Below are 15,320 nucleotides of genomic sequence, written 5' to 3' on the forward strand. Positions count from 1 at the left end.
TCAAATCCTGGTTCTAATCTAGTGCAATATTTCTCACTTTAATTCAAACCAGTCAACGTCAAACCCAGTTTTGAAACTGCAATGCAACATGCCACATATCAGAAGCCCTGTTAAGTATTCTTTGATAACAGTTTTGGTACTAACCATGTAACCTGGTACATCTTCATTAACCTCTCGGGTCTGTAAAAGGAGATGCTAACAGCACCTTCTTCAAAGGGTTTCTGTAAGGTTTGAACAAGGTCATGGACGTCAAGTGTTTTGCCCAAGACTGGTATACACTAAGAGCTCAGTACATAACTGTTTGCTGTGATGGATGTTATTTTTATGCCACTTAGAAAGACCAAGATGAAAAAATTGGGCAGGAGGGGGGAATATGTGTTTATAGTTTCTGTAAACAGAGCCAAATGAACATAAATGATAAATATATCCAAAAATCTTGAATACATAAATGGTTCCACCAGCTTAACTGAAAACTAAAGAAAGAAAACTTGATAAATAATCAGGTTGTAGCTTCAGACACTCCCCAATACATAGTCTATTACCAGTCTGGCTAGAAATGAGCAAACTTCAGGAATAAAGAACTGAGAAAAGGACAAATGGTTTAAAATGCAGACATGGAACAAGTGAGGGAAAACAGAAAACTAGCACCAATTTAGGTTTATTTATGAACTCAATCAGCCTGACAGTGCATGTCTCAGACAGCATCCCTCCTGACTGCAGAATGATGGAGGGCACAGAGCCCATAAGTAGCAGGGACTGAGGGCTGTGACTGTCACATGGGCCTTTGCTTTCTCCCACATCCTCAGAATAGCCTGATGGAATGAAGGCTTCATGAGTGCAAGCACTGCCCTACCTCCAGCACCTAGAACAGAGATGGCTTATGGTAGGTGCTCAATATTTATTTATTAAATTAGCTGTATTCACTCAGTTTGCACATTTTGTAGTTATTAGCAGATGCTTACTCATCTTTGCAACTAATTTTCTCCTCAACTGGCACCACAACTCATAAAATTTTAGAGTCAAAAGGGGCCTTTGAGATCATGTAGGGATCAGGGAAGTCCTAAGCACTTCTGCTTATTTAGGCATCTCACTGTGGTACTTTTCTAAAAGCTTGAGACAAGCATCTGCTTCCTTACGATAAATGGCAAAATTCCTGGCCATTTTTGGTTGGTGGGAGTTTCAGTGCTATGGAGTGTTAGGAATACTCATGGTTAGGATGGGCAGATAGGCCCAAGAATACCAGGTGGGTTACCTGTTCAGATCTTCAGCCAGCCAATAGAGTATCAGTGGGTATACCATCTCAGAACTATTGAAGACCTGGGCTTCCTCCTAACCCATGAGGCAATGTACTCCACTGGTGGATGTACTTTGCTCTAAATCCACACTGACTGACTGAAGGGCCAGGGGCCATCTCAGATCCTAAGAGAAGTCATGCTAAAAAAGGCTATACTGGAAATCAGATAACCTCAGTACATAAGGAAAAATTCAAGGGTCTTGTGGTTTGATGGCCAGATCTCTTTTAACAGCACGGTCCCAGAAGAGAATCTAGGGTCCATTTGTAGACAACAAAGCAACATACTGAAAAAAATTTCTATTCCAGAAGCGCTTTTGACATCTTATCACTAAACAAGCCTGATTAGCAGAACCGGTGGGTTGCAAATGTGTGATGCTAGACATACTCCAGAAAGGCCACCAGAAGACCCTAGAGGAGACAAATGTTGACATTTGGCTCTGATAGAGAAGTGGATGATCTGATATGCAGGCCCTGAAAGCTGAGAAGCTCTTCTGCTTGGTGAGGGAAGGCCAATGCAAGGAAGTCTATGTCTACAGTGTTCTGACTAATAGAATGGGAGTTAGGCCTCAGGCTTTCTTATCCTGGGCTGCAGCTGTTTTATTGTGCCTATGACATCTTTGAGAAACCTGCAGCTTTTCGGGGCCCCAGAGATAATCCAAAAGCAAATCCTATACAAAACCCTCTCCTGGGCTTATAGCAGGTAAAGTGTATTAAGAGTGCTGTGTGTATCTGTAAAAACAGGAGGGTGGTCATTCAGTTTCCTCTCACAGAGGGATGCTCTCAATGTTAGGCCATTTGAAAGAGTGCTCTGATTCCATTAGAAACATTTAGAAGGACACTTTTATTTTTCAGCTGGGATTAAAATGAAATTTAAAGAACTTCTATTTCTTTAGAGCAAAAAGCATTTCCCAGCAAATCTTAGACCAAACACCAGAAACAGGCAACAAGCCTAAAACGACTGCACTTTTACTTACATGCCTTTGAAACATTTCATATTACTACTTCAACACTTCTGAAATTAACTTCCAGGTCATTTATGCCTCTGAAAAGAAATCTTTTTTAATGTTGCAGTTCTAGCATTTGCAACCAAAACATTCTGAATTTTCCCTACTGGTTCTGACATCAATATCCCTTTCTCCCAGTCCCATGAGTCCTGCCTCAGTGCCAGAATATCTTACAATTCTGCTTTCCTTCTGTACATAAGCCCTCTCCCACCATTGTCCATTTTCTTTCACCAAATGAGATACTGAGTGTATAGTCTGTGACTATTATTTAGCTGTTGAAAATAATTGTCAAAATGGCCTTCAGTTATAATTATCTTCCTTCTTGGTCCTAATGTTTTGTATTTCCCCTCAGATCCATAAGTAAAGTAATTGCATTTCACTTATTAATCAAGTGACCTGCTGGAGGGAATCAACTTTTAATTTCCAGGTCTAAGACTATCTCTCACATTGCTATTTTTACCCAAATATTAAATATTTCTGGAAACAGAACTTCATGTTTCCTTCTGGAACAAGAACAACTAAACAAGTGATTTGATGCAACAGTTCTGAGACTTTCTGAAAGCTGCCCATGAACATACTGACACTGGGACACGATAAGTGATAATACGATCATGAGAAAGGTGTTCTTTAAAAATGATCTCCTTAAATCAATCAATCAATCTCTATCTATCATCTATCTATCTATCTATTAAGGCAACAATTAAAGAAGCTTTCAAAAATTTTCACTTGGAAATTCATAAATAAAATAGAAAAAAAAAAAACTTTCTTCCCTTCCTAGAATCCATTTCTCTCCTTCACTTGCCTTCCTTTCTTTTCCTTCTTTCTTCCCTTCCCTTCTGTTCCCTCCTTCCTCATTCCTTCCCTCTTTTTCTTCCTCCCTTCCCTTCTTCTTCTTTCCTTCCAAAAAAGGATTATTTCTGGCAAACTATGCCAAATCAAAATCCAAAGTGCAAGAAGAGAGTTATATGTGCATTTAATTTACTGGTTTATCTGGAAAGTAGTTTAGAATGATGATTCAACTCTTACATTTATAATATAAAATGGTTGCATTTTAATTCCCAACTTACTTTTAGAAGAGTGATCTAAATGTCTGCCCACTCAAATGTTATACTTTCCAATCATATTATCTATCCTGACAAGAGAAGTGTGTCTAACTTCAAATCATAGTATTTGCAACTATTTACTGAGAGCTCATGTTCCCAGCACCATGTTAAGTGCTTATATATATTATTTAGTGAAGTAGTATAATCCCCATTTTAAAGATAAGAAAACCAAGGCAAAGTAAAATTAAGTATCTCACCCGAGGCCACACCAGTAGTAAGTGGCAGAGCTGTGATTCTATAGAAATTTCTTTTCTAGCTTCTTTAACCTCACTGCAATTATAACAAAAGGTTAGGCCAGAAGAAATTAACACTACAACCGATAAGCAAGTGTTCCTGTCTGGTGAATATTATAAGACACCTGCATGCTCACATTTTCAGGTTCCGCTTCAAGGTGACTTACAAGAGGTTCTTTTGTATGACACCATCAACATCAGAATGGGACAGTTCTTGAGAAATGCATTGGTGGATTCTTATCAAGCTACCCTGGCTGGGCTGAGGGTCAGGGTTCAGTCAGCTCAGACCAGGATGGGTGAATAATGACTTCAAGAGCAGCTATAAGGTGTGATGAATTCTATCATGTTCCACCAAAATGGAAATATTCTTGATCACGTAAATAGATATTTTCAGCTATTTGATGGTTCTCTATAAAATACTAGAGAAATATCAACATAAAGAATTTCTCTTGGGAAATGAAAACACACTCTTAAAGTCAAAATTCTATCAATTAATTTTTTTTTAAAAAGCACTGATTAGAAGCTATCCTCTGTTACACTACCCACAATTGCTCTTTCAGAACCTTCCAGATCAATTTGAGAAGTGGTAGCTCTCTTTATCCTGATTCAGGACAAAAGGCAGTTGTCTCAAAGAGAGATAAGAAAATAAATGGAAGCTAAAAGAATGGGAAGTACGCTATCTTAATTATCACTGAGATAAAATTGGCACATGGCATGCAGAAACCCTGCTACTCTATTATATCTCCTGGTGCAGAAAACTGAATCAAGTAAAGTTCTGATTCTCAAAATAAGGACCAGGAGAGTTTCTAAGAGAGGGCTCTAAGGTTCGGCCATTTGCCAGAGGAAGTTTCACAAAACGTATGTTCTATCTTGATCCCACTTCCAAGCCAAATGCGGTGAAAATTCCACTGGGGTTTTTATAGGGCTGTGTGTGATGTTCATGTCTTTCTCTGGAGAGAACAGATTTGTGCCTCTTCTAGCAAGGATGGGTGTTAACTCATTTAATGAGCCATGAGGAACCTAGCTGTTTCTAAGACATCCCTAGGCCTTCCTCCACCTACGCTGGCTCTCCAATACAATAGTGAATGTACCAGCACAATTGGAAATGTTTGGCTGAGCAAGAGATAGGAAAGGAAAAATGCTAATAAAGGGAGACCGAAGAATGGGAAAACCATCCTGATGGAAGAGCTGTGACTTGTCAAGGACAGTTTGCTCTCAGCAGATCCCAATCCTCCCTTCTCCTTTCTGGTGTCCATTTCCAAGGAGTCAGCTCCCACATGTTTGCAAACATGACTCAGCGGCTAATGGTACAAGAAGTAGAAGGGGTTTGCAGTAAAAAGCTAGATCTTTCTTTTTTGGTAGCCATGTGGGCTTCCACCCAAGCTGATTCTGCTGAGCTCACAGGCTATGTCAATTTGGGAAAAATAAACTAAATTTGAGCTGTGCTCTCATAGCTTGAGTTGCTGGGACAGCATGTTTTCTGCAGGCTTAGATGATGACAAAGCATGGTTTACTATTACTAACATGTTAACAAAGAAAGTTTCTCTCCCTTTTCAAGGATTAATTAATTTAACCTTGAGCTTCCCTGGGAACACTGGATTAAGTTTCCTCTGATGCAGAAACACTTGCTAACGGGAGCAGAAACATCTTCCCTGCTCACTAACGTGCACCAATACATGAGAGCTAGTTTGGGCAAATACCTTTACATTCTCAGATCTGTCTTTTCGAGAAAATATCAAGTGTTCTATAGTTGGAAAATTGCTGCATCTTAAAAGTGTGACCTGAACCAGTAGACGCAGAGTTCAGAAGCAAGGCTAGCACATCTGTCCTGTGATTTCTCAGAGGACTCCTAGAGGCCCACAGAAATCGAAAGCTTAACTTTCTTTTTGGCCTGTGATATTCTTCTGCTTCTCAATTTTCAGAAGTGTGTTTTTTGTCTTGGAACCTCTCTCATTCAGGGTACCCAAGAGACCTAAGCCGAGGAAATAACAGAATGAGACTGTCAAAATTCTGTACAGCCAAGGTCCATCTAGTACATAGAACATTATACTTCTGAAAGTAGCCAACTCCATTTGCTTTCCTGGAAGGCATAAAACATGCATAATAGACCCAATTTTGCAGTTCTTTTCCAAAGGGGAAAAACAGTTATGGAAGCAGGTGGCTTGAGAAAGGATCAGTATTCTACAGAATCCGGCACCCTCCCTAAGTAACAAATAAATGGAAAATTTTAGGATAATGACATTAATACTCCAAGACATTAACAAAAGAATTAATCCTAAAGAACTTGAAATAAATAATCGTAATATGCCACATTTTTTTTTATAATGACTAGAACAGCAATTCTGGTTACTTTTAAAATACCAATAAATTACCAAATAAAGCTAGAAAACATTCCTGCAAGTCTTCTGTTCTGTGATCTCCCCAGGGCTCCTTTCTCTCAGTGGTCACTCTGGGTCCTCGCCCATCCTCATTCTCCACCAATGAACACATCTGGGGTCTCTCAAAAGACAAGGTCCCACTTCTACTGGTGGAGCAGCGTGTTGGTCTTTCTGTCCAGATTGCAAGAACGTGAGGGGAGAGAAACAGTCCTGGTGCCCTGCAGCTGCATCAGTACCCAAGACATCCCAGAATAACTCTTCAAGGTTTGAGTAACTGAACCCATGGCAATGTCATACGATAAGCATGATGAGAAGAAAGTGAGACAAGACAATGGAACTAACCTGTGGCCAAGTGGTGAACAGGTGGCAGAACAGAGTAAGAACTGATAGTTCTAGACTCATTTCTTATAGCATTGAGTCAAACTACTTCTCACATTATAATATTAATAAAATTTGATATAAATTCAAACCCATCACCACCTCTGAGTAATAAGGGACAGCGACTGATATCTTAATCTTGAATATCCTTGCTTTAAACTGAAAGAGCCTCTAAAACAGGAACAGGTTCCCATAAGACATTCAATACGCAGAGAATGAGGGCTAAATTAACCTTGTTGTTTTAGCTGATGCAGCTGAAGAACCACAAAGTAAAGGCATAGGTCTGAGAAAATAAGCATATATTTCTCATTTCTTTTCAGACTCTAAGTTAACATTGTTGTTGTTTTTCTTTTTAAGTTCACCTTGTTTAAAGACCTTGTGCTTCCTGCGGTGAACACAAAAACCAAAAAGTCTGTCTGAAAGTGAAGTGGTCTCTAAGCCCAGCATCAATCTTTTATTTTATTTTTGAACAGAATATCAATTAGAGACTGATCATTAGTAGGTGACATTGCTTGGTTTTAATCTTCTCTGCTTCTCCTGTGAACTCAGCTCACACTGAGAAGCTAATAAAAGGGAATCACACCCTAAGAAAAAACTAATCACCAATGCATAGCTAAACTGTCAGAAATTAAGTAATGGCCATTTGGTGTTACTGATCTGGCATGTGAGCAAGATTCAGAATAGAACTTGAGTGGAAAATGGTGATGAGCCAGGCACGATAAGGTAGAATGACATGTAAGACCTGATTTCTGCCACGGTGATAGGCCCTTGGCTGACCAGGTTCTCCTCTTGGCCATCCTTCTCTGTGAATTCACAGCTTCTACTCTCTTCACCGGATCTCTAAAGGTGAGCATCAGGGGGCAAGTGTTGGGCCCTCTGCAATTCTCCTTTATTTGCTCTGTTCTCAGAGTTTCTATGCACTTTTCATGGCTTCAACAAAGACCTCTACAGGATGCTCACAAATCTGGCCCTAGTCTTGATTTCCCTCTCAAATTTTAGTTATGCATTTCCAAAATTTTGCTGAACATCTATTATCATCTCAAATTCAACATGTTTAAAACCAAATTCATTACATCAACAAGTAGATTGACATTCATTTGTTCATTCATTCATCTGTTTACTGTCATTGTGCTAGGTACTAGGCACAAGATGAGGAGGAGGCACTCCTTGACCTTAAGGCACTCAGAGTTTCATCCCAATTGGAGAATCAGAATTAATGAGATGGAAGGATCAAAATGATCTACTCCAATACCTTTGTTTTGTGTGCAAGACAACTGAGGCCAAGGGAGATCAAATGGCTTTTTTAAGATCACATTTACTATTGGCAAAGCTAGGACTTAAGCCAGGACTCCTGGCTTTGCTAATTTCTATCAAAGATAGCATAATTCTCTTAATCACACCGGATCTGAGGAGACACACGCTGTCTCACTTTCAACAGCCAATCAAAAAGCACGTTAGTGTCTTCCTTTCGAAGGTTTCTCATACCTGCCTTTGCTTTCCAGCCATTATTGAGCTGTTCCAGGTCCTCATCACCCTGAACTTACCTGCAGAGATGTCCAGTCTCCCTGATACCTTCCTGCACTATTTAGTACATATCCCCTGCCTCCCTGAACCACCCATCTCACCTGCTATCCACCCTTCGACCCATACATGGCTGCCAGCATAACCTTTCTAAAACATCCTGAATACATCACGCTCCTGCTCCAAGCCCTGCAGTGAGTCTGATACCCTCCGCACCATTTACCGAACTATGATCTACAGAACACTGAGTCTGGTGTATGCTCTGTAGGAAAAAGGGTTCGTGGGGAATACTGCTTGCACTCTATCAAAAGAATCAATCTTTTGAACCAGTATTTCCCAAACTTATTTGACAGCAAAACTATTTTTTGCAGGGGACACACATTACCATCCAGTGGTTTCAGCAATGCACCACGGGAGACAACAATCTGTAGGCTAAAGCACTACATGCTAGCATGGCAACCCAGATTTTCTCTACTCTCTAGGCCTCATTTCTTATTTTTTCTGTAACCTCTGCTTCAGAAAAACTGAGAATTGTTACATATTAAGTAACAATCTACTCATTGTTACTTAATATGACCTGAACCTAACAGTTTCTCTTTCCTTTGCTTTCATAATTTCTCCATCTGGGAACATTCTCCTCCTTTCCTTCCACTCAATAAAATCTTACCCTTTCTTCAAGATTCAGTACAGATCTCATCTCTTTTCCCATCCTTTCATCAGCAACTCCTGTAGCACTTATTTACCTACACTGGAAACCCAAAATCTCAACTGTGGCAAATACCCACAGTTCACATTTGAGTTAAAATGCAAGTAAATGGCAGAATTTTTCCATCAAATACCTTCAAAAGTAATTTATAAGGTAAAAGTATATTATACTCATGTTCAGGAACTGTAGCGTATAAAACCATCAAGATCTTCAAGTAGGAAAAAAAAAAAGATTTTTAACATCAGTAAATAATTCACAATAGCTGACACAGTTCTGCCGTTTCGACCAGAATAGCCTTAGGAAGATACCAGGAAAGTTTCATGCCTTCATTTTCATCTTACAAAAACTGTCAGATCCAGCTACTGAACGCTATTCTGAGAAGAAAACCTGAACAGCACACAGAAAAGAAAATCATTACAGATTCCATAGTGACTACTTATATTCTGAGTCACAGACTCCTTAGAGGGGCACTATTCTGTTTCTGACATTTTTTTTTTTTCACTTAATATAAACAAAATCAGCCAATTTAATTAAAAAAAAAATACCATTTCCATGTATGCTATTAAAAAAAAAAATTCCCCTAATGGTTAAAAAGATGCCTTATGATGAGAATATCCAATTCAGTTTCTATCTGGACTCTAAAAGCAATCATATTAAATGTCATATTTTAACACACAGATATTTCCATCACGAAGCCCTGGAAATAAACTAGGTTATGGAAGAGTGCATGAGGAGAAGAAAATCTGAGGTAACCCTAGTCTTTTTATTTCTGCTTTAGAAATGCTCAGGGCTCACCTGTGGGCTTCTCACCTCCTCCTGACCACCATGTCAGCGACCCCAGAGCTATCTACTTCCAGAAGGCAATGAGGAACAGAAACGACAATCAACAACCCGGAGTCCCAGAGCCACCTGGGCAGAATCCTGAACTGCCTACATTGTGGAACTTTCTGGTAGGTACATCTAAGATTACCAGGTCTGATTGTTCTTCCCTGCCTCAACCCAGGTTGCTGGACTCAGCCACTTGTCTTTGTGGATCCATAATTCCCTTCTGCCCTTTTCAGCATCTCTGGAATTGATCTATTTTTACTTTTGGAACCTGTCCTATCCTTCCAAGACCGTATGTTCACCTTTTTAAACTCTTGGTGGTCTAACCCATCATATCTGAAGATCACTTTGTCAGTCTTCTCTTCTTACAAAGAGTCAGCTTCAATCTACATCTCTACCTTGAGCACTTTACTTAAAGCAAACTGGCCCACTCATAAACCAAGGATGAGTCATGGCATGCACATCCCCAGTTTTGTTCTCCAAAAGTCCTGTCCTGCAAAGCCCAGTTCAAGGCTTTCTTCTTAACAAGCCTTTTCTAAAACGTGTTGTCTATGATAATCATGTCAGCCTCTGAATTTACTGTCTTCACCAGCATTCACATAGCGGGTCCCACAAAACATCAGTCACAGAGGATGTTCAGGGATAAAAGGATTCCATGACAAATAAGTTTGGGGAAAGCTCTCTCTTGAAGATTTACAATGCATATTAGCATATCAAAGACTTTTACAAATCTTACAGTAAAGAAACCTTTCAAACAATATTTAACCTAGTATTTCTCAAACTCATAGAACCTCTTTTCCATGTTACATCACTTAATAACAATTTGGAAGGATGGATGTAAGGAAAATGGGTCTACACAATTCAGTGGCATTTCCCACAAGCGACCTTGTGTTTGAATGTGTCTCTGTGCCCATGTCTTCTCCCCGAGTGGTTTGAAAGGTAACAATCCAGAAGCTCTAACTAGTTGTGGGCTTTCTCAACTCCCGTCAGTTTTTTACCACACATCATTCTATGCCTGCTAAGTGTGAGGTAATGCTCCCAGAGCTTTTACCACAATGCCTAGCACACAGTAAATATAGAAGATGCTAGCTACTTTTATTTTGAAGCATCAGGGGAGAGTGATTAAGAGTTCGGTATGTCGAATCAGACAGACCCTTTTCTAATTCTGTCTCAGCTCTCACTAGCTAGCCTGTGACCGTAAGGACTATGTCTGTTTTGTTCATCAGTGCCTGGTACACACATAATATCTGGTACAGAACATGCAGGTATTTATTCAGTGAATTAAGGACTGAGCAGTTCTCAACCCAGGTGATTTTGCCTACCAGGTGACATTTGGCAATGTCTGGAGAGGTTTTTGGTTGTCACAACTAGCATCTAGTGGGTAGGGGGTCAGAGATGCTACTAAAGGTCCTGCAATATACAGGTCGCTCCCATAACAAAGAATCATTCAGCCCCAAACGTCAATAGTGCCAAGATTGAGAAACTCTATCGTAGAGGGATGAATTTTTCACTACTGACCTTGAGTAAGTTATCAAATTTCTTATTTAACACAGTGACTGGCACATAGAAAATGCTCTATAAATGTGACCTGTGAGCATTAACCTTCATTCAATGTCTCATAATGATGACGAGGCTCTTCAGGCAGAATCTTCAGGATTTCGGAAATCACTAGTTGTGTGTTCACTCCACTGAATGCTCCCGTTGAAACATGTCCTGCACTCCTACTTATGTTGGGTATAGGATCAGATTTTATACATGTACTCACCAGAGGCTCAATAGTGAAAATGTTATTCAAGAAGAGCATGTTGTCTCCCTGAATCAGCCTTCTCTGATTCTCAAAGGTGCGGGAGAGAACGGAAAGACGTTCTCGGAGTGATGGATCAATAATGCACTCTTCAAGAAACTCGTCAGTCTCACTCTTTTCCTCTTTGATCAGATCATCACAGACCCTAAAGAAAATACAGGTGATGTAAGATTCATTTTGGTACTCTCAGGACAAACTGGTAAATAGGTTGCCTTCCAGTTCATCCTCCTAGAAATGTCTTCATCTATCACTGTGGGATAGTCACTGCCTGCTCTGAGTCTGTAACATCCTAGCTGGGCAACCTTGTGCTTTTACCTCTCAGAGTCTCAGTTTCCTCATCTTTATTTTATTTATTTATTATTATTATTGTACTTTAGATGAAGGTTTACAGAACAAACTAGTTTCTCATTAAACAGTTAGTACGCATATTGTTTTATGGCATTGGTTAACAACCCCACAACATGTCAACACTCTCCCTTCTCGACCTTGGGTTTCTTATCACCAGCTTTCCTGTTCCCTCCTGCCTTCAAGTCCTTGCCTCTGGGCTGTTGTGCACCTCTAGTCTCGTTTCTTTTAATGGGCCTGTCTAATCTTTGGCTGAAGGGTGAACCTCAGGAGTAACTTCATTACTGAGCTAAAAGGGTGTCTGGCACCATGCTCTCAGGTTTTCTCCAGTCTCTGTCAGGCCAGCAAGTCTGGTCTTTTTTTGTGAGTTAGAATTTTGTTCTACATTTTTCTCCAGCTCTGCTGGGCACCATCTAGCTGTATCGGACTCAGTCTGATGGAGGCCATGGTAGATGTGGTCCATTAGTTCCTTGGACTAATCTTTCCCTTGTATGTTTAGTTTTCTTCATTCTTTCTTGCTTCCAAAGGGGAGCAAGTATCTTAGATGGAGTATCTTAGATGCTCACTCACAGGCTTTTAAGACCCCAGATGCTACTCGCCAAGTAGAATGTAGAGCATTTTCTTTACAAGCTATGTTATGCCAATTCAGCTAGATGTTCCCCGAGACCATGGTCCCCACAGCCCTCAGCCCAGCAATTTGGTCCCTCAGGCAGTTTGGATGTGTCTATGGCACTTCCATGACCTTACCTTGTATGAGTTGTGCTGGCTTCCCAAGTACTGTGTACTGTCTTACCCTTCACCAAAGTTACCACTTATCTATTACCTATTTAGTGTTTTTCCATTCCCACCCCTCCCCTCCCTCATAACCATCAAAGATTCTTTCTTTTTGTATGAGTCTCATAAATATTTGTCCTTCTGTGATTGACTTATTTTACTCAGCATAATGCCCTCCAGATTCATCCAGGTTATGAGATGTTTCGCAGATTCATCATTGTTTATTATCGTTGCATAATACTCCATTGTGTGTATGTACCACAGTTTGTTTATCCAGTCATCTGTTGATGGGCATCTAAGTTGTTTCCATCCTTTTGCTATGGTGAACAATGCTGCAATGAACATGGGTGTGCATATGTCTACTTGTATGATGACTCTTATTTCTCTAGGATATATTCCTAGGAGTGAGATTGCTGCATCATACGGTATTTCTACTTCTAGCTCTCTAAGAAAGCACCATATCTTTTTCCAAAATGGCTGTATCATTTTGCATTCCCACCAGCAGTGCATAAGAGTTCCGATCTCCCTGTGGCCTCTGCAACATTTATTTCCTGTTTTTTTTTATTTGTGCCAGTAATGCCAGGGTGAGATGGTATCTCATTATGGTTTTGATTTGCACTTCCCCAATGTTTTTTTTTTTTAATGGCTAGTGATCGAGAGCATTTCCTCATGTGCCTGTTGGCCACTTGAATGTCTTCTTTGGTGAAGTGTCTGTTCATTTCCTTTGCTCATTTTTTAACTGGATTATTTGTCTTTTTGTTTAGAGGTGTTGGATTTTCCTGTAGATTTTACAGATGAGAACTTTGTCTAATTTGTAACAGCCAAAAACTTTTTCCCAGTCTGTAGGTTCTCTTTTTACTCTATGGGTGAAGTCCTTTGATTTTTAATTTTTAGATGATCCCAGAGTTTGTGTGTTGCTGGTTATGATTTTTATCCTGTTAATGCCATGTATTAGGGCCTCTAGCATTGATCCTATTTTTTCTTCTATGAACTTTATAGTTTTTGGCTTTATATTTAGGTCTTTGATCCATTTTGAGTTAGTTTTTGTGTATGGTGTGAGGCATGGGTCCTATTTCATTTTTTTGAAGATGGACATCCAGTTTTGCCAGCACCATTTGTTAAAAAGACTGTCTTTTCCCCATTTGATGGACTTTGGGCCCTTGTCAAAGATCAGGTGACCTCAGGTGGATGGATTTACACCTGGGTTCTCAATTCTATTCCATTGGTCAACGCATCTGTCATTGTACCAGTACCAAGCTGTTTTGACTACCATAGCTGTATAGTAGGTTCTGAGGTCAGGTAGTGCAAGTCCTCCTACTTTATTCTTCTTCTTCAGTAGTGCTTTGTTTATCTGGGGCTTCTTCCTTTTCCCTATAAAGTTAACGATAAGTTTTTCCATGTCTTCAAAGAATGTTGTTGGTATTTGGATTGGGATTATATTGTATTTGTAGATTGCTTTGGTAGAATTGTCATTTTCACAATGTTGAGTCTACCGATAAGCATGGTATGTTTTTCCATTTATGTAGATCTCTCTTGGTTTCTTGCAGTAGTGTTTTGTAGTTTTCTTTGTATAGGTCTTTTACCTTCCTCATTAGATTTATTCCTAAGCATTTAATTTTTTTAGGGGCTATTATAAACGGTATTCTTTTCCTGGTTTCCTTTTCATGGTTCTGTTTATTGCTGTATAGGAATCCAACTGATTTTTGTATGTTTATCGTGTATCCTGCTCCTCTGCTGAATCTTTCTGTTAGTTCCAGTAGTTGTCTCGTGGAGTCTTTTGGATTTTCTATGTATAATATCATATCATCTGCAAATAGGGAAAATTTAACTTCTTCGTTATCATTTGAAGCCCTTTCTTTTTTTGCCGTATTGCCTTAGCTAGAACTTTCAGAACAATGTTAAATAGGAGTGGTGACAAAGGGCATCCTTGTCTTGTTCCTGTTCTAAACAGGAATGTTACAGCCTCTCTCCATTTAGAATGATGTTGGCTGTGGTTTTGTATAGATACACTTTATTATGTTGAGAAATTTCCCTTCTATACCTATTTTTTTGAGAGTTTTTATCAGGAACGGGTGTTGCACTTTACTGATGCCTTTTCTGTGTTGATTGAGATGATCATGTAATTCTTTTCTTTATGTGGTAGATTATGTTGATTGATTTTCTTATGTTGAACCATCCTTGCATGTCTGGTATGAACCGTACTTGATTGTGGTATATTATTTTTTTGATATGATGCTGAATTCTATTGGCTGGAATTTTGTTGAGAATTTTTGCATCTATATTCTTCAGAGATATTGGTCTGTAATCTTTTTTTTTGCGGTGCCTTCACCTGGTTTTGGTATCAGGGTTATGTTGGCTTCATGGAATGAATTTGGAAATATTCCTTCCATTTCTGTGTTCTGAAATAGTCCGAGTAGTACTGGTATAAGCTCTTCTCTGAATGTTTGGCAGAATTCTCCAGTAAAGCCATTTGGGCCAGGGCTTTTTTATGCTGTTGTTGTTAGTTTTTTTTAATTACCTTTTAATCTCTTCTCTCATTACAGGTCTGTTCAGATTTTCAGTATCATTTTACGTTAGTTTGGGTAGGTAGTGTGTTTCCAGAAATTTGTCCATTTCTTCTAGGTTTTCAAATTTGTTGGAGTATAATTTTTCATAATACTGTCTTATGATCCCTTTCATTTCAGTTGGGTCTGTTGTTATGGCCCCCATTTTATTTATTTGGGTTATTTGCCTTCTCTCCTGTTTTTCTTTTTGGCCAGTAGTTTGTTGATCTTTTCAGAGAACCAACTTCTGGTTTTGCTGATTCTTTTTATTGTTTTTCTATCCTCTATTTCATTTATTTCTACTCTGATCTTTATTATTTCCTTTCTTCTGGCGGCTGTGTGCTTTTTGTTGCTCTTCTGTTTCTATTTGTTCGAGTTGTGTAGCTAATGCTTTGATTTTTGTCCCTTTCTT

General features: G+C 39.3%; 1 protein-coding gene across 1 annotated transcript in view; it reads right to left on the bottom strand.

Annotated features, from left to right (window-relative positions):
• HYDIN (HYDIN axonemal central pair apparatus protein) overlaps positions 1-15,320 on the bottom strand; it is a 402,907-nt gene that overhangs the window by 324,514 nt on the left and 63,073 nt on the right. The window contains exon 8 of the mRNA XM_064273799.1: positions 11,208-11,391. Within this exon, the coding sequence (XP_064129869.1) occupies positions 11,208-11,391 (184 nt within the window). The remainder of the gene's footprint in view (positions 1-11,207; positions 11,392-15,320) is intronic.

This window comes from Loxodonta africana, chromosome 21 (genome assembly GCF_030014295.1).
Source record: "Loxodonta africana isolate mLoxAfr1 chromosome 21, mLoxAfr1.hap2, whole genome shotgun sequence".
NCBI lineage: Eukaryota > Metazoa > Chordata > Mammalia > Proboscidea > Elephantidae > Loxodonta > Loxodonta africana.